General features: G+C 53.6%; 1 protein-coding gene across 2 annotated transcripts in view; it reads right to left on the bottom strand.

Annotated features, from left to right (window-relative positions):
- Positions 1-7,331: 7,331 nt before the first annotated feature.
- Positions 7,332-24,705, bottom strand: part of ACIN1 (apoptotic chromatin condensation inducer 1) — a 34,459-nt gene continuing 17,085 nt past the window's right edge. For both annotated transcript variants that reach the window (XM_081167684.1, XM_081167683.1), the window contains exons 7-18: positions 24,596-24,696; positions 20,495-20,633; positions 14,562-14,607; positions 13,631-13,776; positions 13,381-13,536; positions 12,349-12,499; positions 12,094-12,239; positions 11,884-11,991; positions 10,945-11,052; positions 8,953-9,271; positions 8,468-8,568; positions 7,332-8,007 (exon numbers count right to left, since the gene is read on the bottom strand). In XM_081167684.1, coding sequence (XP_081023810.1) covers positions 7,714-8,007; positions 8,468-8,568; positions 8,953-9,271; positions 10,945-11,052; positions 11,884-11,991; positions 12,094-12,239; positions 12,349-12,499; positions 13,381-13,536; positions 13,631-13,776; positions 14,562-14,607; positions 20,495-20,633; positions 24,596-24,696 — 1,815 coding nt within the window. In that variant the 3' untranslated portion in view covers positions 7,332-7,713. The remainder of the gene's footprint in view (positions 8,008-8,467; positions 8,569-8,952; positions 9,272-10,944; positions 11,053-11,883; positions 11,992-12,093; positions 12,240-12,348; positions 12,500-13,380; positions 13,537-13,630; positions 13,777-14,561; positions 14,608-20,494; positions 20,634-24,595; positions 24,697-24,705) is intronic.

Raw genomic sequence — 24,705 nt, forward strand, 5'->3', positions numbered from 1 at the left:
GAATCGGTTTTCAACGTCCAGGAAAATGGGAACAAGCTGGACAAGAGTGCCTCTGAGCACGTGCAGAGTGTGTTCGGCTTTCTTCACTAGGTAACAACCCCCAGACATAACATGTGGAGAGGTAAGCGGAGAGGGGGCTTCCGTGGCAAGACGGGAGACCCCCTCCCCAGGTGGCCTTGAGCCCCAGCACCTCTCCATTTGGAGATCAATCGAATAGAGGACAAGGTGTCTTGAACCCGAGACTTGCACCCAAGTCTTTAGCTCTGCCTCCAAGCTCTTCCCCCAGCCTCTTCCCTCAGCCAGAATACCCCACCTGCTGCGTGCAACCCCCCCCACCCCACCCGAAATGAATTGTTTGGCTGCAATTGCATTTTAATGAGCTCTTGAATATTTTAAGGGACTGGGAGAGGTGAGGGAGGCAGAAATTTGGCCTATTTGGGAGGGAGCGAGAGCCAAGGAAAAATGGCGGGGAGTTGGGAAGGGGGTGGGCCCCCGTGATGCTTGTGAACACCCCACCCGACCCCCACCCTCTCTCGCTGCCAGGATCTTGGAAAGCGGGGCTCCCAGAAACCTCCCCACCCCACATTTCTCCCCCCACCTCCTCAACCCATTCTCTTGTTCCCTGAATTATTCACGAGAAGGAAACTTTGTGAATTCCTAATGAGGGCTCATTTTAAAAAATTGATAGTGGGGCTTGTGCTCCTGCGGACTGCCAGGCAGAACGAAAGAGGGGGGTCCCTTGCCACCGCCCCCCCTTGCCCAAATCCAGAAGAGGGGGAATCAGAGAACGGGATCGGTGTGGGAATGTTGCAGGTCAACCATCAACACAGCTCAGAAGAAGGAATGAGGGAATTGGGGGCCCCCAACAAAAGTGGGGGAGAAGGGAGACTGGGGGGTGTGCAGGATGGTTGAGGTGGAAGATTGGGCTATTTGTGGCTCAGGATTGGGGTTTGTGGTGCAGAGATGGGCCTTGAGAGATGTCATTGGGATCTGGGGGGGCTTGAACTTTGGGGTGCTGCGTGGCCCAGGCCTGAAAGGCATCAGGTGATTTGGGGGGGGCCACAACGGCAGGGAGTGGGATGGGGGCTGGGGGGCTCTGCGAGTCACGCTCGTGGAGGCCCAGCGAGGCTGCTGGCGTATTCATTATTGGTCTGCTTTTAACGATCGATTGAGGTTTAATTAACTGGCTGCGATTATTTGAGGGAATTTAAATAGCGTAATTAACCCGGCGGGGGAAACTGGGCTCTCTGCTGTTGAGGAAGGCTGAGGAAGAGACTTCTGGACGGGGGCGGTGTGGACTGAGGGATGGGGGGAAAGGGGGGGCAAACCCCAAATATTTGGAGAGGGCAAATCCATTTGGGATGTGTGTGTTCAGAGCTGAATCAACCCATTTCCTGCCAGTGTTGCAGTCTGGGGAAAATGGGGGTCATTTCGGTTCCTTCCTCACCACGGTTTTTTTGTGGGGGTCTTGCGGTCAAGCTCTACTTCCCCATAAGTGGACTTAGAGGAAGGGCGTGTGTGCGAGAGAGAGATTAAATATATTAAGCAAAAGCCCTGAAGTTTAAAAAAGGGAGGAGACTTTTAAAAACCATTGTCAGCACACCAGGCTGGGGCTAAAAGCCATCACCCCCCAGAAGTGTGGGGCTGGTGAGCGACTTATATGGAGGGCCGGGGACAAGTTTGAGGAGTTGCACTGGTCAGAATAGAAAGGCGAATTTTGGGTGTGGGTCTTTCCAGGGGTGTTTAGGTGGTGAGAGTAGATCGTGGTAGGGGGTCAGGGTCTATAGGTTAGGCCAAAGCCAGAGAAGGTCAAAGGGCAGTTTTGGTAGATATGACTAGACCAGTCTCCCATATAAAAGGGGCCATGGGTGGGGCAGGGGATCTAGGCTTTGGCATAGGCTGGCAACTGGGCAAGGGGTCAAGGAATGGGTGGACATGCAGGTCCTTGGAAGTGGCCATCGGGGTCAGGAGTCAAAGATCTGGCCGAGATGCAAGACGGGGATTTTTTGGGCAGAGCCAATCCTGGCTTCCTCTGAGCCGAGAGCCGCCTCGCAACGCACAACAGCACAACCAGAGAAAGAGGTGAAGGAGAAAGGCGATAGCAGAGGAGAGATAAAAATAGACCCGCGAGGAGAAAGAGGACCCGGGGGAATCGCGTGGGAAAAGAGGAATCTTCCCCCCACATCCATCGCGGGCTGTCACTCAACACCTAACCGTTCCCACACCCCTCCGCTGAGGCAGGATCATGAGGGAGTCTCTCTCCGCCTCCGCTTGCCCCATAGCAAAGCCCTGACCCCCAACCCTGGCTAGGGCAACTATCACATCCAATCCCCGTGGCCTCGCGATGCGCACCGAGGCAGTTGCCTCCCAAGGACTTAGAGGACTCAGAAAGTGGACAGGCCCCATTCAGCACAAGTTTCCGCTGTGTGGAGAATAGCAGAAAAACAAAAGCAGAAACAAATAGGCAGCCCAGCCCGAGCTGAAGTGTTGTATAAGCTGTTTTTTAACAAGACGTTTATTGATTTGTAATAGTATTTTTATACCGTTAGTTTGCTTTATGGAGGTGTTTTTTTATAGTTACAAGGCTCCTGGGACAGAGGAGAAAATGCAGGCTAAAAATATCTGAATTTGCCACCCTAAAACTCTTAAACCTTTGCTCAGATCTGCTCCTGCATTCCTTCCTTTCATCATTTTTTTTGTCTCCTCAACTCAAACTCAAACTCTGCCACCAGGAGGACTAGAACCTTATGTAAAACAAAAGCTATGGTTCCCATGGCTGGATTCTGCTTCTTGTACCAATCTCGGCACTTGCGTTTTGCAGAAGGCCAAGCAATCCACACAGGCCTGTGGGCAAGCTATGAAATAAATAAATAAATGAGGGGGTATATAATGGATAACAAGGAGAGACTACCATGATCACTTCTGGCCCTATCGGAATATATGGTTGTGGCTGCCAGCATCAATGAATTTAAAGACAAGGTGGGGTCAGTTTGTGGCCTGTTAACATCAATATGCCATTAGAACCTCCATGTTCAGGTGCAACATATCTGTGAATATAATCTACTGTGGATAAACAGCAGGAAGTGAGCTCTCCGAGTGCAGCTTTCTCTCGCTTGAAGTGCAGAGTGTTTGAGGACCGGGACATTCGCAGGGAAACCAAAATGCTTGTTTACAAAGCTATTGTACTACCAACCTTACTATATGCTTGTGAAACGTGGATCACTTATAAACGCCATCTCCAGTTCCTCGAAAGATTCCTTCAACAGTGTTTCCGAAAAATTTTACACATCACTTGGGAAGACAGGCGAACTAATATCAGTGTAGTGGAAGAAGCAAAGATCACCAGTGTTGAAGCAATGATTCTTCAACATCAACTTCGTCGGACTGGTCATGTTGTGCGGTTGCCTGATTATCGTCTTTCAAAGCAGCTACTCTATTCCGAACTTAAAAATGGAAAGTAATGCTGATGGTCAACAAAAGAGGTTTAAGGACTTTCAAGGCAAATCTTTAAAAATGTAGTATAAACACTGACAACCGGGAAACACTGGCCTGCTAGCGCTCCAGTTGGAGAACAGCCTTTACCAAAGGTGTCCTGGGCTTTGTAGAAGCTCGAACTCAGGACGCAAGTCTATGGACGTGCTAGAAGGAAGGCACGCTTGGCAAATCCACACCGTGATCAACTCCTGCCCGGAAACCCATGTCCCCACTGTGGAAGGACGTGTGGATCCAGAATTGGCCTCCACAGCCACTTGCGGACTCACTGTTAAAACCGTGGTTATGGAAGACAATCTCACTCGGCTACGAGTGATCGCCAAAGAAGAAGTCCATAGACCACCACTGGCAGAGGATAGGGGAAATTCTGTATTGGCGGGCTTTTCTGTGACAAAATTGGTGCTTTTAATTCGATCTCTTACGCTCATTGTGTGTCTTGGGGGCTTCAGCAGTGGGGCTGGCTGGCAGAGAGGCAGAAAATAAAGGCTATCGCAACCGCAGTAGCGTACATACACGAAGGATGGCAGAAATCTTCAAAGCTCCTCCGCAGCCCATAAGTTGGCTGTGCGCTCTTAACGGAGAATTTGCAGGGGACCCACTGCGACCGGCACCTAGGGGAAACATCAGAGGGTCCCCGGGTGGGGATTAGCTCCTTCTGCAGCTAGGCCTCTCTTGGCCGGCCACCCCCACCCCCAAATCCCGTTAGGTGATGTAATCCTCCCAAGCTTGAGCCGCAGTTAGGAGGATCGAAAGAGGAAATCTGGTGGATCAAGCAATCTGCTATGGAGAACGAGGCAGAAGCGGTGGCCGTGTGGGTGTGGGAATGTGTGCAAAGCTTTAATCATCTGCAAGGTCTAAAGCCCTCGTCTCTCTACCCACCCGGTTTCCACACACACACACATTCGCCTGCCCCGCAGGCACACACACACACAGCCGCTCAACTGCGCCCAACTTTCCACTGAGACAGGACTGCTGCTAGTCACCGGGCAGAGAAGCACGTAGAAAGGGCACCAGCTACCTGTAAGCCGCCTGTCCGCCCCCCCACCTTGTCAAGAAGGCTGAGTTTTGGCGCACATCGCCACAAGCAGAGCACACACTCACCTGCTGCAAACAGGTGGAGGAAATGGGGGAGAGAGGGGAGAATAGGCTCAGCCGGATACAGTGGTACCTCGGGTTACATACGCTTCAGGTCACAGGTTCCACTAACCCAGAAATAGTACCTCGGGTTAAGAACTTTACCTCAGGATGAGAACAGAAATCGTGCGGCGGCAGCAGGAGGCCCCGTTAGCTAAAGTGGTACCTCAGGTTAAGAACAGATTCAGGTGAAGAACAAATTAAGTTCTTAACCCGAGGTACCACTGTACATAGGAAGCTGCTTTGTGCCACTCTTAAATCTCAGGGTCGCGGGTTAGAGCCCCACGTTGGGCAAAAGATTCCTGCATTGCAGGGGGTTGGTCTGGATGACCGTCAGGGTCCCTTCCAGCTCTATAATTCTTTGAGCCTACCATTCATCCAGCACACTTGCCACCCATTCATTTCCAGGCCCAATTCAAGCCCCCCCCCAATACCTGAAAGACCACCTCCTTCCCTACCCCCACAGGGCAGTGGGGGCCCTGTTGTTTCGCCATGCCCAGCAGCTCAGAGGGGGCATCCCAGGAGAGGCTATTCTCGGCAGCAGCCCCTAAGCTCTGGAACCCCCTCCCCACAGGACGCTGTGAAGATGCATCTCTATTCTGCATTTGCACCCTTGAGGTGTACATTTTTAGGATCCGGCGTCTGTGATTGTTAAATTTTAAACTCTCTGCAATATTGTGTTTTGATTGTTCCAGCCCACCCAGGGACCTTAGAGCGATGGACAGGCTCTTCAGGGTTTTAGATAAGACATTCCCAGCCCTACCCGAAGATGCCACCAGGGACTGTAACCAGAAGCATTCTGCACTCAGAGCAGATGTCCTACTGCTGCGGGATGTATGGCCCTTTGACTGCATTCTGGGAGCATCTTCCGCAGCATCCCTGGAGGTGCACCAAAATGTGAAAGGGAAAATTCTATTCTGCCACGTATGATGTAGCCAAGATTCCTGCCTTGCAGGGGGTTCGGCTAGATGACCCTCGGAGCCCCTTGCAATTCTACAATTCTGGTTCAAGTAGGGATGAAAAAGGCAGAGGGGCGGCTAAACGAAAGGAACTGCTGCAGAAAGCCTTTTAAAACTTCAGAGTGTTTCTTCTAGGCATAGAAACTCACCTCTGGTTTTTGTATTGCTGGAAGCGCAGCTCATTTTCAGAGGTTTCTTGCATTCTCCTTTTCACCCATCTAAGTAATTAGCTGTGGAACACTGGTGCCACCTATCAGCCAGGAAGGGAATTGCATTCCTAATAAATGCTTTTTAGGCCTTTATATCCCAGACCAGGGGTAGGCAACCTAAGGTCCATGGGCCACAAGCAGCCCACGGGGGTAAACCTGCCCCCGAGCCGCCCCCGAACTGAGCCACCCACTCAGCGAGTACCGCCTGCTGCACTAAACTGGTGCAGCGTGGCACAGGGACTCACTTCCACGGTGCTGGAAATCGCGTCTGCGCAGATGCCGACACCGGAAATTGCGGGTGCACGTGCAATCTGGCCCATGAAGGGATCTCTGCTGGAGTGAACCCGCCCAGGCGAGGTAAACCTTGCCGACCCCTGCCCCACAGACAAATTCATAGAACTGTAGTTGAGGGTCATCTAGTCCAAAACAGTATGGAGGAGCTTCAGATACCCAACTCGGGCTTATGAAGCTCATGAGATAAATTTTGGATTAGTCTCTTTCAAGTCTAACTTGCCTCAGTGTTGATTTGAGAAAAAATGAGGAGCAGAGACGTCTAGCACTGTGCAATTCTTCAGACAGGTTAAAAACGCAAAAATCTAGCAAAGTTCTCCACGAGGCAGAAGGGAACCATTGCAAAACTACTTTTCATAACATAAGGCTTCTGGGATAGTTCATCTTTCACAATACGTATCATCCCATTTCTGGAACTTGTTTTTAAACTCAGTTCCGAGAGAGGAGCAAAAAGATGGCCGGCCAAAATGGGGTCAGGCTAGATGCCCCCTGTAGTCCCTTCCCATGCTACATATGGTAGTTCCAGCCACTGACTTTTGCCTCCCATTTTTGAACTCTACTAAGGTCTCTCTTGTTGGAGCTTTACGTACCCAAACAGCCAAAATGTGGACCACGGACAGCTGGTTAACGCAACTTGAAATGTGCAGTTTTATTGTATTTGCATGCATTGTGTAAGCTTAGGGGGAACTTGCTTCAACTAAGAGTTTGTGAGGCACTTCCAAAAGCAATCCAAGCAAGCAAAGAACTTGGGTTCTCATCTTGGGGTTTGTTTTTGGGTGAATCCAGGTGTCCCCTGACTGCTTGCGGTCCCTTCTTGGGCCTTGCCCAAGCTGTTCGGAGACCAGGAAGGCTTCTTGACAGTTCAAAGGCACCAGTGAAGCCCATCTGGGTACTGGGAGGAGTGGTGGCACCTCTGTCTTCTGTTCTCAGCCACCATCTGCTGCCTAACGGCTGCGCAGGCGGAAGACACGTGGCCCCAGGAGGGAGCAGTATAGTCCCAGGAGAGGAAAAAAGATGTTTGACCCCCGTTTCTGAAATTGCCCTTTCCGATTTTAGCACAAGAGGCTGGAATCGCCAAGCTCTGTCGGTGTGCTGCTAGCAAGATCCTGGTGTGTGTGTGTGTGTGTGTGTGTGTGTGTGTGTGTGTGTGTTTTGCACAGGTGCATCGGCAGCTAAGAAGCACCCCACACTGAACAGGTTCTGGAACTCGACTCCCCAACCCGACAAGAAAGACGCACAGCGGGTATAAAACTAACGCCATCTCTTTATTATGTTCTCTTTTCCTGTATTCATCAGAATAAAAAAAAAAGATTTCTCCAAAATAAAATACAAATGAACAGGGAGGGAACTGGCCCCGGGAGAAGAGGGGAGCGGGAGGGCTGGGGATAAAAACCGCCCCACTTTCCGAGGAGGACGGCCCCTCCTGCCTGCTGCAGCCATGACATCCGCCGAGCACGCCCTTCCCTCCTCGCAAGAGCTGCTGGAAAAGGGGGAGCCCAATCCCTGGCTGTCCCAGTCCTCTCCCAAAAAACCAGGGCTAGATTTGGGGTAGGGGGTGGGGGAAGGAAGTGCCGCCACCGCTCCCCCTCCCTCCCCGCAGAAGGTCAAAGTAAAGAAGTTGGAATAGGTCAGCGGCGCCCCCCCCTGTCCTGTACAGGCGTGCTGCGACTCCGGCTCCGACTATGGCGGGCCTTTGCCTCGCGCCGCTCGCGGTCCCGGCCACTCCGCTCGCCCCCCCTGCTGGCCCCGCCTCCTGTGGCGTTGGGGCGCTCCCGTTCGCGCTCCCGGCTGTGCTCCCGCCTCTTCTCCCGCTCGGCTTGGCGGCTGCGCTCCCGCTGGCGGGCCTCCTCCGCCTCCTGCTCCTTGCGCCGGCGCTCTCGCTCCCGGGCCCTGGCCGCCCGCTCGGCCTGCTTCTGAACGTACTAAGGGGAAGACAATGGGCGAGAAAAGGGAGGTTGAAAAATAGCCCCACGGACCAGGAGGGCAGAGCCCCCGTGTACCCGGGCAGAATCCATTTAATAATGTGCTTTATCGCCAAGTCGTAAGCAGAAGTTGGGCAAAAAAACAAAGGATGCATAAAACATCAGCTTGGCCTGCGTCCCGGGAATCTCTTCCCCTTTAGAAAGAAGTTTCTAGTCCTCAGGGAAATAGAGAAGGTGGAAATGTATGCACCCTCCCGCTGTCCATTTGACCCAGCATCCCAAAGGATCTGAGCGCGAGGGCAGATTTTGACCGACGTTCTGGATTCCTTGGCTTATTCACCCTTAATAATATACAAGGATAACCCGACAGGGGAAGCCAGCCCATCTCCCTGCCAGCCCAGACAGCACCAAATGATATTACTGTCTTTCCTGAGCGCTCCTGAAGGACAGCGTCTCTTACCTGGGTGTCTGTCAAAGGAAGCCAGTAAATGCAGGGGGCTGCCTTGGTTTTGCGGAAAAGGTCGTCCAGCAGTTTAGCGGGGGGTTCTTCCTGGGCCTTTTCTGTTGGCAGAGAGGAGGAAGCAGAGACCTTAGAGGGGCGAATGCAGCCTCACACGTTTATTCTTACAGTTGTTGTTATTGATCAATTACTTTGCATGCCTTCTTCCCTCGGCTTCCTAAAGTCCTCGGGCCCAACCAGATGCTCTCAGCCACTAAAAATGGCGACTGCCGAAAGGCGAGGCGGAGATTTCAAAAATTCACGCGGCACTAACGGTCACACTCATGTGTCAGCCTAATAATGCCAGAGGGAAGGCTGAATCACAGCATCGTGGAGCTGGAAGGAAGGGACTGCGTTCTGCCTGCACCTTCCCACACAGGCCTGGATCCATCACGGAAGGAAGAATTTTTACACACCCACCCACCCTGTGGGCCAATATAACTCACCCTTCTTCTCGGCTTTCTTCTCCTTAGACTTGGGGCGCTCCTTGCGGCGTCTCTCCCGGGATCGGGACCGAGAGCGGGGCCCCTCGCGCACCTTGTCCCGGTCCCACTCCCGCTCGGCCCTCGTCCTCTCCCGGCGCTCCATCTCTCTCTCCCTCTCGGCCCACTGCTCCCGGACCGCCGCCTCCCGCTCTCGTGCCTCCGAGCGCCGCGTCATCTCGCGCTCCCCCCGCATGCCCAGGCCCACTCCGGGGAGAGCGAGAGCCTCGTCCGCCTTGGCTTCTGCGGGACGCTCGGCCAGCAGGCCCCGGTGGAAATCCAGCTGGGGAGAAGGAGGAGATCAGACACACATGGCGGCTTTCCTTAAAACGCCCAGCCCTCCGACCATTCAAGAAGCATTTCCCAACTTATTCCATTGCATTTCACCTAGCAATTTTGTGTCAGAAAATTCGAGACAGGCCAGAGAAAGGACTTCTTTAGTCAGTGCACAGGAATTTGATCCATGGGATGGCCACAGATCTGGGTGGCTTTCAGAGAGAATGGAGACAAATTTGTGGAGGGTAAGGCCATCAGCAGAGGATATTCACCCACTGTCAGAGGCATTATACTGGGGAACGTAAACGGAAGGGCTGTTGCACTTAGGTTCCCATTGGGGCAGCTGGTCGGCCACCTTGACAACAGGACAATGGACTATATGGGCCTATGGGCAGATCCAGCAACCAGGCACATCAGATGGGCCATGGAGGCTCCTTGTGAGCCAAAAGGCAAGATACAAATGGAAATAGAAAGATAAACTGCCCCTACAGAGCAGTCTTGCTCTGAGAAATGCGCCCACCGGGCCAGGCAATGTCCGCCTAGCAAATTGCAGGCCTTCACCCTCAATTTCCACTCCACGTCAACAGGCCTATTATCCCTGGGCAGACTTAAACCTCCATACATTGGCCCCATCCTCTAAAACCCCCACTGGCCGCCACCACAACCTTCAACATCAATGAGTTTCACAGGAAAATGTCTTGAAGGAAGACATTCATTTCTGTTTCGTCCAGTCTGAATTCTCCACCAGGTTTTTTAGGAGTTCTGTTTTGGTTCAGTTTTCTCTCCACGAGAAGCCCCGACCTCTTAAGATGCTAAACTCCTCCTGCGTTCTACTTTTAGGAGCCTTCGCCTTTCCAGACCCTGCTGGACCACAAGTCCAAACAGTGCTGACCACTGGGCAATGAAGCCAGACATCCGTCCGCCCCGCTTCAGAAAGGATATTGCAAAATTGGAAAAGATTTGGAGAAGGGCAAGCAAAACAATCGAGGGGGTGAAGAAAGTTCACAGCATTTAGGGGTTTGGTGGTTTAAAGAAAAGACGAGGACGAAGCAATATGATAGAAGATTATAAAATGATGTGTGGTGTAGAGAAAGCGGATAGAGAAAAGTTTTCCCCTTTCTCTCATAACACTAGAAGTCATGGGCTTCCAATGAAGTTGAAGAGTTCAGAAGAAAGTACTTCTTCCTGAAATGAACTGTGACGCTTGCATCCCCAGGAGACAGTGATGGGCACCAACTTGGCTGGGCTTCACAAGAGAATGGGTCGCATTCATGGCGGAAAAGGCTATCAGTGGCTACTTGCCGTGATGGCTATGTCCTGCCCCCTGCAGTTGGAGGTAGCAAGGCTTGGGGATATCAGTTGCTGGAAACCACAGGAGGTGGAGAGCGCTGCCGTACTCAGGTCCTGCTCCTGGGCTTCCCAGAGGGCATCTGGTTGGCCAAAGCAAGACCAGGTTGCTGAATCGAAAGCCGCTGGCCTGATCCAGCAATGCTCTTGTCTGGACGGCCCCAAGTGCCCCGGCCCAGCACTGTACCTCTCAGAAGGGGAGGTAAACTGAAAGACTTTTGTAAAAAATGGGGCTCCTTCTCCCCATCTTCCCAGTTTACTGCATGCAGCCTCTCCTGAGACATCGAGGGGACATCCCACCCTCTATTCTGCCTTATCTCTCACAGTTCATACCTCATCTTGCTCTGCAAAGTCTGCTGATAAAAATTTGGGATTTGATTGTGGCCACTTGACGCCGTGGAGGGCGTTGCGAGTTGCTACCGCTTCTTCCACTGTTGAATACTGAAAAGAAAAAGAGAAGTGAAAAGGTAGGAAGATTTTTTTTTTTTTTAAAGGCCACGTATGGTTTCCTTTCATGCTTTAGAACAGGGGATTGTCACTAAGTGAGCACAAATGCGGCCCTCCATAATAGATCTCTGCCTGGCCCTCAGAACTCTCCCCAAGCCATACCCCACAGCCGGCCTTGCTTAGCCCCTCCAATAGTGCTTTGCCTGGCTGGAATGCCTCCTGCTTGCCTGGATGGAAGACAGAGAGGGGCCTGCAAGTGCATGGAGAGGCAAGCCCACTGTAAGGCAAAGGGACCCCTGACTATTAGGTCCAGTCGTGGCCGACTCTGGGGTTGCGCCGCTCATCTTGCTTTATTGGCCGAGGGAGCCGGCGTACAGCTTCCGGGTCATGTGGCCAGCAGGACTAAGCCGCTTCTGGTGAACCAGAGCAGCACACGGAAACGCTGTTTACCTTCCCGCCAGAGCGGTACCTATTTATCTACTTGCACTGGTGTGTTTTTAACTGCTAGGTTGGCAGGAGCAGGAACTGAGCAACGGGCGCTCACCCCGTCACGGGGATTCGAACAGCCAACCTTCTGATTGGCAAGTCCTAGGCTCTGTGGTTTAACTCACAGCGCCACCCGCATCCCTAAGCCCTCTGTATAAAGGACAAAGATGACCTTGGTTGCCTTGCCCACCTTTGCCCCCAGAAGGCTCCCCAGAAGGGAATGTGGCCCTTGGCTCTGTCGCAAACGTTTCCGGGGCATCCGCCAATCCGTTGCAGGGCACTTGCGTTCGAAACAAGGGTTTGCTCCTCCGAGCTGGGGGAGCAGTGCGGAAAACTCACCGTGACGTAGCAGTGGGACTTGATCTTGTCGATCCAGAAGGCTTCCTCCACGAGGGTGCCTGTCCGGCCCAGCAGCTCCTTCAGCTGCCCGAGAGTGAAGGGTCTCACCTGCGCAAAAGGACGCCACCGGGGTGTTAAGGCAGGTCTGGCTTCTTATCAGTGGCTGCTGGAGGGGCTGCCCTCCCCTCCCCACCCCGGTCACATACTCACCAGGTTGCAGATGTGGACGATGCTGCTGACCTTGCCGCGGGGCGGAGAGGGGACCTGGGCTGTTCGGACAGGGTCGTCGATGGTGATGGAGACGCCGGAGCGCTGCTGGCTGATGGAGCGCCGCGTCAGAGTGTCGCTCAGCGTAACTAAGGGGCGGGACGAAGGGGAGTTGGGGCTCAAGAAGCAGGAACTCAACTTTCCAGCCCCCGCTTGCCATTCCACCCCCGCAGCTTCCCCTTGTCCCTCGCCCCGCACCTTTCTTCACTTCGTGCTCCACGGGTGGCGGCAGCACGACTGCCTCTACGGCGACGGCGGGAGGCGCCTCGGGCGGCTCTTCCTCGTGCGCCTTCTCCTCCTCTTCCTCCTCCTCTCCCTGGCCGTTCTCTTGGCCTTCAGCTGGCACCACCTGGGGGAGAGAGAAAAAATAAGTTGTCTTTTTCAGGAGCGAGAGAGAAGAGAGGGCTTCCACCAGAAGCAGCAGCGGCGCCTGCAATGTGCCCAACGGCGTTGCCAGAAAAACATGCAGATGGGCTTAGCGAGGGCAATGGGCCTAGAGAGCGACTTGGCTCAGCTTCATCTCATATGTAAACACCTCAGAGGAGACTCCAAGGCTGCCTACACCTCACGGCTCGTTCTCAACTGACGGAAATGGATCTATCGAAAGAGAGACTCTGTTGGTTATCTCTGTATACCTCTCTTTGGTTTAGCTTTTCCCGGGTAGTGCTTACTTGCTTATACTATGAAAAATATGAATTACAGCATTTAAAAAAGCACTGATGTGAAGCACAAAAAAGAATGAATGGAAGAAAGAAGAAAAACCAAGTTGTCTTAAAAATACAGTGGTACCTCGGGTTAAGAACTTAATTCGTTCTGGAGGTCTATTCTTAACCTGAAACTGTTCTTAACTTGAGGTACCACTTTAGCTAATGGGGCTTCCCGCTACTACTGCGGCACGATTTCTGTTCTCATCCTGAAGCAAAGTTCTTAACCGGAGGTAATATTTCTGGGTTAGCGGAGTCTGTAACCTGAACCGTCTGTAACCTGAGGTACCACTGTATGCATTTTCAAGGGGACACTGTTCTACCCCTTGTGCTAACTTAGGCAGCCACCTCAGCTGCCACCTTCAGCAGGCAAGACAATGCGGAGGTTGCCTGGCCTATGGTGGCCTGGAGGGGGAGGCCCCAGAGATTTCCCTTGCAGTTCCACTCAGAAGACGCCCCGCCCCACATTCCCGCAGCTGCTTCTGAGCCAAAACGCCCACCCAGAGCCCACCGGTGATGGACAAACCTGTGTGACGGTGCGGCAGATCTTGAGGGCTTTCTCGTGGGGGGGCTCCTCCGGGTGCCGCTCGGCCTCATCTTCGGAGATGCGCGAGTCGTCGGCGTGCAGGTCCACCACTGCCTCCTGCCCTCCCGTCGGGGGCTTGATCTCAGGGATCAGGCTCTGTTGGGGGGGGGGGGGAGAACCAAGGGTGCGTCAGGCCAGGATTTAAGAAGCTGTGCCGAACCTAAATAGAACCGCCGTGAGCCCAGGGTACCTTGAGGGACTCTGTGGTGATGCTGATGGAAGGTTTCTTCTGCGTGGCGGCCGTACTGGCTCCCCAGCGCCGCTTCCGGCCTCCTGGCTGGCTTCCCTCGGTGTCACTGTTTGTCGCTGCCGCTGTGCCCTTGGCCACCGATGACGCTGAAATCAAGAGGGCAGACCCAACGCTAAGACCCCTCCCCTCACAGGGACGCAGCCTGCCCTGTTTTTCAGTGAAATGGTACCTCGGAGGCAGAGAGGGTGCCTCCCTCCCCTGCCGCCCTCAGGTTCATCTCTCAAGACAGCTACAAGGGCTAATGCGTAGTCTCGAATGCTTCTGTAAATCCAGGCGGCTTGGGCAGGAATGCACTCTGCACATGCTCGGCGTTAGGGAAGATATGGCCAGCTCCCCTCCCTTCATTCCAAAGTCCGGCTTCAGCCACGCAGTGATGACAGGGGAGGGGAAGGATAAGGAGCTTTGTGAATGTTTCAAGCCCTGTAAAATTTACTTTAACAAGAGTGACCAGCCAACCAATCCTTAATATCGCAATAAAAAGAGAAAGAGATCTGCTTTCCCTCAAGGGAGGCAGACTTCCCCAAGAATCGCTCATACTCAGCCCAATTTGTGGCCATGTACCATGAGGGCTAGAAGCTTGGGTTTTCTCTTTTGAAAGTGGGAGAAAAATAGGCCGGGGGGGAGAAAGACACGCCGACACGTTTCTTCCTAAACAGCATGGGAAAATTAACTCTGGCCTCACTAAGACCAAGAACCTGGGTAAAGGCCGACCTGCTGTGCCCAAATTATGCCTCTCCAGATTTTCTCCTGGCTAAACCCATCCACTCTGACCCCAGAAAAGGCAGCAAGGGAGATCCCAGGATAACGCCCACCCTTCTCCAACATGTCCGGATGCCCCGTGTGGTCGCCTGACCAGGGCTCCTCTACTTACAGACAACAGATATCTTCCTCTTGAAGGCCTTGGGCTGAGTCGAACCCTGCAGAGGAAAAGGGAAGGGGGGAATGGAAAGAGAGAGAGAGAGAGAGAAAAGGGAGGAAGGGGAAGGAGAGAGAGAGAGAGAGAGAGAGAGAGAGAGAGAGAGAAAGCCCCGCATAGAGGGGGTAGTCAGGTCAGCGTCAGGGGTTTGGAAAGTGGCCGCCACACCTGGGGGAGGGGGGGGAGAGACGAGGGCATAAGTAATGAAACAGGGGCCCAGATGAGGAGTTGGGGAGCTGGGCAAGGGTCCTCTGCTGATTCAGGAATAAAGTCGAGACGGAAGAACCCCTACACCTCACTCTGCCCCCCTTGGTGGCTGTATGGCAAGCGCAGACTGTCGGTGGGAAACATCCTGTCCCTGCCAAAGGGATGCAGATTACGAACCAGGAGCTCTTTTGCCTCTCAGAAGTTTATTTGGACTCAAAACGTGTTATTTGGACTCAACACGTTTTGAGTCCTCACGAGCGCAAGAGGACCAACACAACGCTCCTACATGAGCGTCTCTGACTCTCACAATTGACACTGGAGGCCCCGTTCTCTGTCCTAGAATCACAGAAGGAACCCCGAGGGTCATCCAGTCCAACCCCCTGCAATGCCAGAAGCTCAGCTAATGTAAGTTAGTCTCGATGGGTGGGTACGAGAGACAGGACTTCTTGGTGATAGCACCAGAACTTCAGCTTTCTAGCTTTGTTCTGAAGATGCAATATGACTTTTATAAATTTGGTCTGGTCTGCTATTTCAATATCTTAGAAGTGTAAGATTGGTGTTATTTTACTGCTGCTTTTTTGTTGTTTTAATGTAGGGGGTTGGCTACCTGGCTATCTATATGATTTTTTTCTGACATTATGTAACTTTTAATTGAAAAACAGGTAGATAGTACTAAATAACTGTAGCATTGAGACAACATACACTCTAATCCAAGGCCTAAGGATTCTATTACAATGGTACCTCAGGTTACGTACGTAATCCATTCCAGAGGTCCGTTCTTACACCAAAGCTTTCTTGAACGGAGGTCCACACTTTCCCTAATGAGGGCTCCCACCGCTGTGTTCAGCTTCTGTGGCAAAGTGTGCTAACCGGAACACTTGCTTCCGGTTTTGCAAAGGTCGTTGTCCGCAGAGTTCGTTAACAGGACTGTTCTTAGACCGAGGTACCACTGTACTAGAACACAGGTACAAAGAATCCCTAACTCTTAGGACAAATCTGGAGGGGATATTATTCTAATTACTTTAATTTTGAATGGTTCAGATAGGGGAAGCTGCTTTTGCATCAATACACGATAGTTACTGAACAAGGCTTGGCAACCCTTATTATTTTGCTTTTAAAACCTTCTGGTGAGAAAATGTGCAAGCTCACAAGTTAACACAAAACTCTTCAGCTTTCCATCCTGCCCAATGAAGGGCCTACTGTACTTGAGAGCTTGCCAAATTTTCCCACACGCAGAATACTACAACCCAAAGGGCTGTTAACTCTTTTCTAGGCTACAGTGAGAATTTAAGGCAGGCTTGTGATTAGCTGATCACCGCCTTGCAGAGAAATGGATGGCTCTTCTCTCCTTTTCTTAAGCCAGTTGTGCCACATTAATGGGCAATGCAGGGAATATATGCAGAAGCAGATCCTAAAAAGGATCAACTTCAATGGGCATTATTTCTGCAAGGCGAAATGGGCAGCCCAAGTTAAGTCCAGGATAAGAGAGGCTTCCACTGCTGCTGCTGCTGCTTTTGAACAAAGGACATTCCAGGTGTCAGCAATGAATTTTAGCCACCACAGTACCTGCAATGCTCCTAGTCCTCATGGAGTCCATTTGGCTCAGGAACAGCAGTGACACCAAGGTTGTTGGGCCCAACGTGTATTTAGGTTCTCAGATGCAACAGGCAATTTATTCAGAGACTGACCATCTGCCAAGAACATGGAACTATGTCTCAACACTTTAGTAGGGATTCCTGAATTGTAGGGGGCTGGACTAGATGGCCCCTGGGGGTCCCTTCCAACTCTTATGATTCTGCATTGTTTCTCACACTGATTCTCTTTGTTAAAGAAGAGGCCTTTCCAAAGTTCCACCGCTTGGCTTTCTAGGGGTTGGGGTGGGGAAATGGCCTCCCTGTCTCTGGTCAACAGCACTGAGCTGGGAAGAGGAGGATTCTCATCCTCTCCCACAATTCTGCTCCCCTCTCAGGCCTGCATTGTATGCAAGGGAGTCTGGAAGCCACCAAAATGCCTCCCTCGGCTTCCCTGCAGCTCAGCAGCCGAGCGCCCAGGCGACAGCAAGGCCAGGCCTGGCCCTCCCACTTAACCACAGCCACTGGCACAGGAAGGAACCGCATCATTCATGCGCCCTCCATGAGAGGAGAGCTTCACATCTCATGGGGGTGACCTGGGACCAAGCCGCAGGGAAGCATTGTGGAAGCTCCCACGTGGCTTTAGCCCCATGTTAATTAATTGGGCTTCAGCAGGGATAAAGGAGGCGCTGATGCCAATTAAGGAATATTGTTAAATGCTGTTCCCGAGAGGCTGGTGCAGAGGCAGCGATAGGGGAACATGGGAGCTTCCAGATGTCGAGAGATTCTAGCTCCCATCAGCCTCAGCCATCCCATGGCCAATAGCCAGGGCTGATGGGAGTTGTAGTCCAGCGACACCGGAAGACCCTCAAGCTCCTTATCTCAGGTGAGCAGAAACTGCCAGCTTGCTAGCATCCCCTTTCTACGTCCACTTTATTCCTCAAGCAGCAGGTTCCCAAGGAAATGGAGGGAGCAGGTGGTTGGGAGTCAAGTACCACCCTGTTGATAGCGTACCCCACAGTCTGAGCAAGGATGGGGGCTGGACCAAACCAGGTTGATGCAGGAACTAGCCTCAGTTTCCCAGAGATCCCCTGCTCCCTCATCGTTAAAAAAATAAATAAATGCAGGGGAGGGAACCCTCCGTTTAAACTGAAACATGACCCACCCGCCTACCCCAGGGGAAAGTTGCAAGTGATACTTTTTTTTTCCTTTAAAAATTAATTAAACAAAAAAAATTAAACCAAACAATAAAATCAACGAAATTAGGACAAGTGCTCCAGGTACCCTCTCACACCTGGGGCAGGGTCTTCTGTTCAGCCAATCGCACCTCAGTGTGTGCGCTGTATCTAGGCAACGGCTGGTCCAATCGGAACGAGCCCTCCCTGGCCTGAAAGGTGCGTGCTTGGTTGGGTTGGGTGACAAGAGAGGTGGTGGTTGGTTGGTGGTAGGTAGGAACCTAGCGCTTGATTGGTTGGTGGTCGGAGCCAAGTGTCCCAGAGGAGAGAGGGCGAGACAGAAGCGCCTCCCCCACTGGCAAGGTGCGGTGGGGGGGAGGGTTAAGGCATCAGTTCTTGGCAGGCAGAGACTGGGCCAATGGAGAGCTGAGCACCACCGGCGGTGCATGGCAGCAAGAGTCCCGTGACGGGCGAGGGGCTCTGCGACACCGGGCGGAAAGCGTCAGCATGTGCAACGGAGGACGGAATTCGTGACGGGGCAACTGTCCAGACCACGTGCGGAAAGAGGATGGCTGACATCGACAGTCCTTTTCCGGAAGAGGCGCCCATGTGGCAGGCAGCAGGGCGACTCGACGGCAGCAAATGCCAAGTCCTTGACGGGAAAGACCTCCAGAGAACCCTACGTAAACCAAGTCCTCTTAGGCAACTCTTGGCAACTCCAGAGAACTCTGTGGAGGTGGAAGTCCTTGAGGCATGGCGGAGAAAACGCGGCCTTGCGCGAGGAAAAACCCGTGCCGAGCAACGAGAGCTGTGGAAACTGGTTAGCTCTGCACACCAGCGGGATTTGAAGGGGAGGCCACCTTCAAATTTCAGGGAAAGCCTCTCAAGATGCCGAGTCCCAGATTCAACAGAGGAGCTGCCGGACTGCTACAGCTTCTCAGGAGCTGAGTATCATCGGGCCGGGGCCTTCCCGCAGATGGCCAAGCGTGACGGAGAACTTGCTGGGAGTCTCTGAAAGCGGACTTTTGCTCCCGAGGTGATGAAGGAAGCTCTCTCGAGGGGAGGCCCCTGAAACTCAGGATAACCATTTCGTCGGCAGTGAAGACTTCAAAAGAACGTCTGGTTTTCAGAGGCAGACAATTCTACCGCAGAATAAACGGAGTCCTTAAAGGCAACCTCATACGAAGCAGAAGCACCTTGAGCGGTGGAAGGAGGTGTAGACATTTCCAACGGGCGGCAAAAGACACCGAACAGCACCAGGCGGGCAACATGAGACTGAGTGCCCAGCAAAGTCCTGACATTCCTGGAACCTTTTTGCTGAGAGTGTCGACCAGGCAGGATTCCAAGAGCAGCGCTCTTTAAGATTTTGGAGATTGACTATATATCAGCCGAAGGCAGAACGGGTCCCAAGGACAAGATCGCACTCTCTCTGACGGACAGGAGAAGAGGCCCACGGAATCAGGAAGAGCCACAGCGCATGTGGGGCTCCCAGACGAGAAGCTCTGTGGTTACGGAGCCAGAGGGCTTTCCACAAAGTGGAGAGCGGTGGCGGAAACGGTCCCAGGAGAGGCCTAGTATGTTGTGGCCCCTCCAAATCTCTCATCCACCTCCACGGGTACCTGTCAGTGCAGCCTGCTCAAGTACGTCTGTGCTCTCTCTCTCCGGTTCTCTCTCTCTCACTCTCTCTTTCGCACTCCCGGTGGATTGGAGCCTCTTTAAAACGGGGATCAGAACAAACGAGTCCAGAGGAGAATGTCAACGGGGTTGTGGGGGGAAACTCTCTTTAGGGTGAGGGGGAAGCAAGGCCTGTCCCCACCCTCCCCTCTTCTCAGCAGCACAGAAAGCAGTCTCGCATGTGTGTGCTCGCGTTACGTGCGTGTGCGTGGGTGTGTCCTCAAAACAGCCCTGCCTCACCCCGGCCGAGAGCCGCCACCCCACCCCCACCCCGCTTTGGAACAGAGGAGATGGAAGAAGCCAGGTTCGTGCCCCGGCTCAGGGGTGGGAAGAGTCAAATTTGGGAAATGCAGGGCAGGGAGGAACGTGGGCAAAACGAACCTTTCGATAACATGACATTCAGCAAACACATCAATAGTTAACCCTCCCAAAATCCACGTTTGGCTGCTAGCTGACAGTAGGAAGCCCAGTTTATGGGGAGAAAGAGGTATGTGTGTGTCACTATCTAGTAAATCCATGCAGACGGTATTTTGCATTAAACATTTACACCACATTTAAGGCAGGGTGAAGTGTGGTGCACCATGCTCAGGATTCAGAACTCGTTGCCCCCGGAAAACCCAAATTCTGCAGCAAGGAAAGCGGAACTCTTGAGTCCCATCTAAATTATGCAAACTGGGCATCTCTGCATAATTTCCTCTTGTTTTGCATAATTTATTCCACACCACTTTTACACAATTTATTCTGGTTTTCCTAGCTGTGCATAGGGAGGTCAAGGAGTTCTGCAGAGCGCTGGAGACATCTCTCCCTTCCCCCAAAGCGCTGGACACCTTCCTCAAGAGACCTTCATGCAACTCTTATTACATAAGCACCCAAGCTAGAAACGTGCTTCTCGGTTGATTTAAATAATAATAATTTAAACCCAAAAGCTAACAAGTGTTCCCAGAAGTTCCCAGCACCCTGGCACTTCAGGACACAAGGGATGAGAGGAGGCTCTGGATTGGGGAGGGGATTAAATTAGAAGCACCTGCCCACCAAGGTTATGGGGTGGAACTGAGAGCTGAACAAACACCCAGCCCTTATTGCAGGAAGTCTGAGCCCCACTAACCCTGCGGTGGTAGCTGGGTACATAGCTGACCTCTCTAAGGAATGTCTCCCCCCAAAAGTCCCCCCTAGGCATCTTTCCACAGGACCTCAGGACTGCCTGCCCCATTGCACCCTGGGGTCCCTTGCCCGTCTGCCGAGCGGAGCCCCAACACACTACCTCTTTCTTCTCCTCGTCTTCGGGGCCCGGGTCGGGTCCGGGGGGCTCCGCGGAGGGGGGTTCGTCAGGGCCAGGCTCAGGGGCCTCGCTCTCTGGTCGGGGCTCGGACGGCTCCATGGACACCTCTTGCTTCTCCTCACTGTGCAGAGAGAGGGAGAAGTAGTCACTTATGGGTTGGTTTGAGGCGGGGAATGATGGCTTCCAGGTACAAAGAACACAGCCATCTCTTCTTGAGAGACAGAAAGCACCTTGGGGAAAAGGCTGAGGCTCAGGAAAATACTGCTTGTTACAGCCCTGCGGAACCTTCCCCCACAATATTCAAGTGGAACCTTCTCCTTGGGGGTCTCTTTCCCCCTAGCTACCATTAGCCGCCATTTCTTCCATCCTGGCCACCCCAACCCCCCAAAAAACACCTTTGTGAACAAATATGCTCCAACCAGCCTAGCTTCTCCCCCACTCAGTAACCTTCCTAGAGGTCATTTGGGCCTTGAAGGAGCCTCCCCCCACTGCCCCCCCACAGGCTTAATCTCAGCCCCAGAACCTGTGAATCTGCCTGAGCACATGAGAAGCACCTTCCCGATATCCAGTGCACAAAGCACAGCCACCCCTGCCCCCCCACATCTGGTGTTAGGGGTCAGAAGATAGTCCCTGAGCCCCAGCCCCTCCCTTTCAGAGATCAACCACAGATGCCTAAAATAACAAACACTTTCCAAAATTATGAGCCCTCCCTTCTAAAGCTCTTATAGACACACTTCACCCCTAGAATGTCACCAAAGGCTGCTTCTTCAGTCTTCCAGGCCACAGAATCCCACCACCAAATCTCTCCCTCCCCCAAATTGCTCTCATGCAAAGCCTCCCCCAAAGTAGCACAACATCCCCATGGGTCCTCAGAGGCCTGTCCTTAATAAGAGACCAGGGAACCGCCTGCCCCACTGAGGCCTGTGGGGAGGAAGGGGAGGGGGGAGAATGGACCAGGGAGAGACGGACAGACAAGAGAGGGAAAGGAGATGGGAAATAGGAAGTCTGGGGATGAAAGACACGTGCAATTTGAAGGGGATGGAGGGAAAGAGCCAGTGTGCAAACAGGAGGAGGAAAGAAATGGAAGAAAGAGGAGGGCAGGCAGGAGAAATATTTGCAGAAACAGCAAAGGGAGTGGTGGGGAGGTGTTGATGAGACCAGCTGGAAGGGAGTAGAGGCAGAGTCCAGGGAAAGGAGAAAATGAGAGGAGAGAGAGAGATGAAGAGAGAGATGCAGCAAAATGAGGGCCCTTCAGAAAGGGGAGAAGCAAGGGATTGCTGGAGGAGGAGAGTGACCCTGTCAAATAAAGGGAAGAATTGGGGAAAGGGTGGGGGCATGACAAAGCAGAGGGACGGAGGGAAGGAGGGGGGCTGAAGCCAAGAAGGGAATGGAAGAGAAAATGGATGGCAGAGGGGCCCGGAGGAGGAGGAGGAGGAGGAGGAGAGGGGGAAGGGAGCAGCGAGGCAGAGAAAGGAAGAGGGGGAGGGGCAGGAGGCGAGTGAATGAATGGGGGGAGAATGAATGGAGGGGAGAAAAAGGGATTTGCGCGCGGCGTGGGGTGGGGGCAGCGAGCTTGGAGCAGGATGCGGCCGGTGAAGGGAGAGAGGAGAGGGCTCGGGAAGGAGATGGGGACAGATCTGGGAGCGGGGAGGGAAGGGGAGGCGAGCGAGATTGGAATGGCGCAGGGAGAGCAAGGCGCGCGGGGCGGGGGAAGGCGGCGAGAAAAGGGAAAGGGAGAGCGGGGCGACCCGGCCGGGAAGGACGCAGCAGCAGGCGGCGGAGCCCGGGCGGGACTGCGGGGAGCGGGCGGCGGGCGAAGGCCTGGCAGAGGAGGGGACGGGCGAATGAATGAATGAATGAATGGGTGGGTGGGTGGGAAGGATGGATGGATGGATGGAGGCAGCGGCCGCGCTGCGCCAGGCCGGGCGCCCCGTCTCACCCTCCCTTGCTCTCGGAGAGCAGCATGGCCCGGCCGGCGCTTCCTCCGCTCCGCCTCTAGTCCAGCAGGCGCCGCAGCGACGCGGGGCCGGGCGGGGGCGGCGGCAGGAGCGGCGCAAGCAGCGTCAGGAGCGCACCGGGGCCGCGGACAGGCGGCGGAGCCATCTTGCCGCCGCCGTCTTTCCCAGCAGCCCCCGGGAGGGTTTGGGGAGGAGGGGGGAGGAGGAGGAGGAGATGGAGAGGGGAGAAATAGCGGAGGAGGAAAGGGCATGGGTGGGGGTGGGCGCCGGAGGAGAGGCGATGGGAGGCTGCAGGGGAGCGCAAGCAGCAAAGCAAGGCGCGCACCCCTTGACACACACACAAAGCCCGACCCACGCTTTGGCCTCGGCATCGCAGCTTCTTCCCCCAATCCCTGCACAACACCCCACTTCCATGTCACCCCCAAAAAGAAAGGGGGGGACACCACCAGTCTGCAGAGACTTTTTTGGGATGTGGGCTGCTCTCTTGACGAAGGGAGGAATGGCAACATTTGGGGAATGGGCGAAGCCTTCCACACTTCTTGGCTGTCAAGGATGCAGCCCAGCCAGGTCTGGTCCTTGGCATCTTGGGCCACCTCCTCACTGCCTGGGAAGGAGTCTGTGCCTTTGACAGCGGTGTCAACAGGCACGAGTTCCACAGGAACAGCTTCCACTGCCCTGTCTGCAGCACAGCAGTGGGTCATGAGCTGCCCACTACAGCAGGAACAGGGAACTGTGCGCTGTCAGCAATGGCCACTATTCAGGGATAATGATGGGAGGTTCCTGGGCTTCTTAGGGGTATCTGGTAGGCCACTGTGAGAACAGGGTGGTGAAGAAATGATCCAATGACCTTATCCAGCCAGCTCTGCTTACTGTGACCTAGTCTAGTAACATCAGGGGGACTCCCCGGATCCCCATCCTGGCCACTATCAGGTAACCAAACTGGGCGGCAGCACTGGCTTTTGGAACACCGGAGCCCTACAAACCAGTTGCATTGTCCCCCACCCCAAGTTAATTCGTTTCCTGTGTTTGTTCCAGCGAGACATTCACAGGCACCACCCCAATGGTGCAAGATCAGTCAAAGGAGGCAACTCCATCACCATCAGTTTGGCCCAGCGGACGGGTCCAGTCCCAAGCAGAAGTGAGATTCGTTGGAGCATGTTGCTGCAGAGGCTGCAGCTGCTTTTTGGGGGGGGGGGTTGGAGAGCTTTTAGATAGAGCACAGCACCTAGCACAGAATGGGAACTGCTTAAACGCTGTACATGTGTACACTACCGGCCTAGCCTAAGTGAAGTTGGGGGTCAAGCAGCCCAGGGCGATGAGGAGCAGCTCTGCTGATACCAGAAGCATCTACCTGACCATGGTTGATCTGCGCCAGCAAGATCCAGAAGCCATGACACCTTGACACTAACAAGGCGTGCCAGCTGTTTCCGTCCACCCCTCAGCCTCGGACCATACAGACCACTTTTAACAAAATCAAAACTTTTGAATCATCATAAAACCTGTAACAGCATAATCCCTCTACCAGAAATCAAGTATCCTTGTATGTGCAGAAGTGAGGTGCATGTGGAAGGGCAGAGAAGAACTGAGCGGTCTTTAGAAGGTCCCAGGTTAATTCCCTGATGGCATTTTGTGCAGGGCTGAGAGGCTCCCCTCTGACAGCACTGAGCAAGGTATATGTCCCTTAGGAGCGCACAGGGGCTGGTTTAGACAGAGACCCCCTGATCATGCTGAGCTTAACAAGTACTGCCAGGGAAATAACCAAGTTCAGCTAGAAATATGTAGTGTATCAGTCCTGAATTTCTAAATCGTCTGGAAATTCCTGCATTGCAGGGGGTTGAGCTAGATGGCCAACTCTATGATTCTATGAAATCACCTCTTCCCCCAGGAACCCTTCCACAGCCCGCTCTGCGCAGGCCTCTGACCACCCAAAGGTGGGCCAAACAAAGCCCTGTGTCACATGTTGCGTTGTGTGGCATTGCTGCGTCGTGGCCTCAAGCCAAACCTGAACTCCTGGGCCCGCTGCCGCCCCTGGAGGCTCCCTTCTCTACGCGCCCCATTCCCCAGCGGTGCATGTGGGGCCTGCTCCGCCCTCCACTGCCCGGGTTGTTCAGCCTCGGATACTTACTTTTCACTGTGCTGCTGTTCGGACGGGCGGTGTGGCTCCGAGGCAGGGACCCCGCTGTCGAGGCCACTGGCCTCCATTGGAGTGGGGGGCTCTGGGCTGCCCTGTGGGGA

Source organism: Podarcis bocagei, assembly GCF_964188305.1.
Source record: "Podarcis bocagei genome assembly, chromosome: 13".
Lineage (NCBI taxonomy): Eukaryota > Metazoa > Chordata > Lepidosauria > Squamata > Lacertidae > Podarcis > Podarcis bocagei.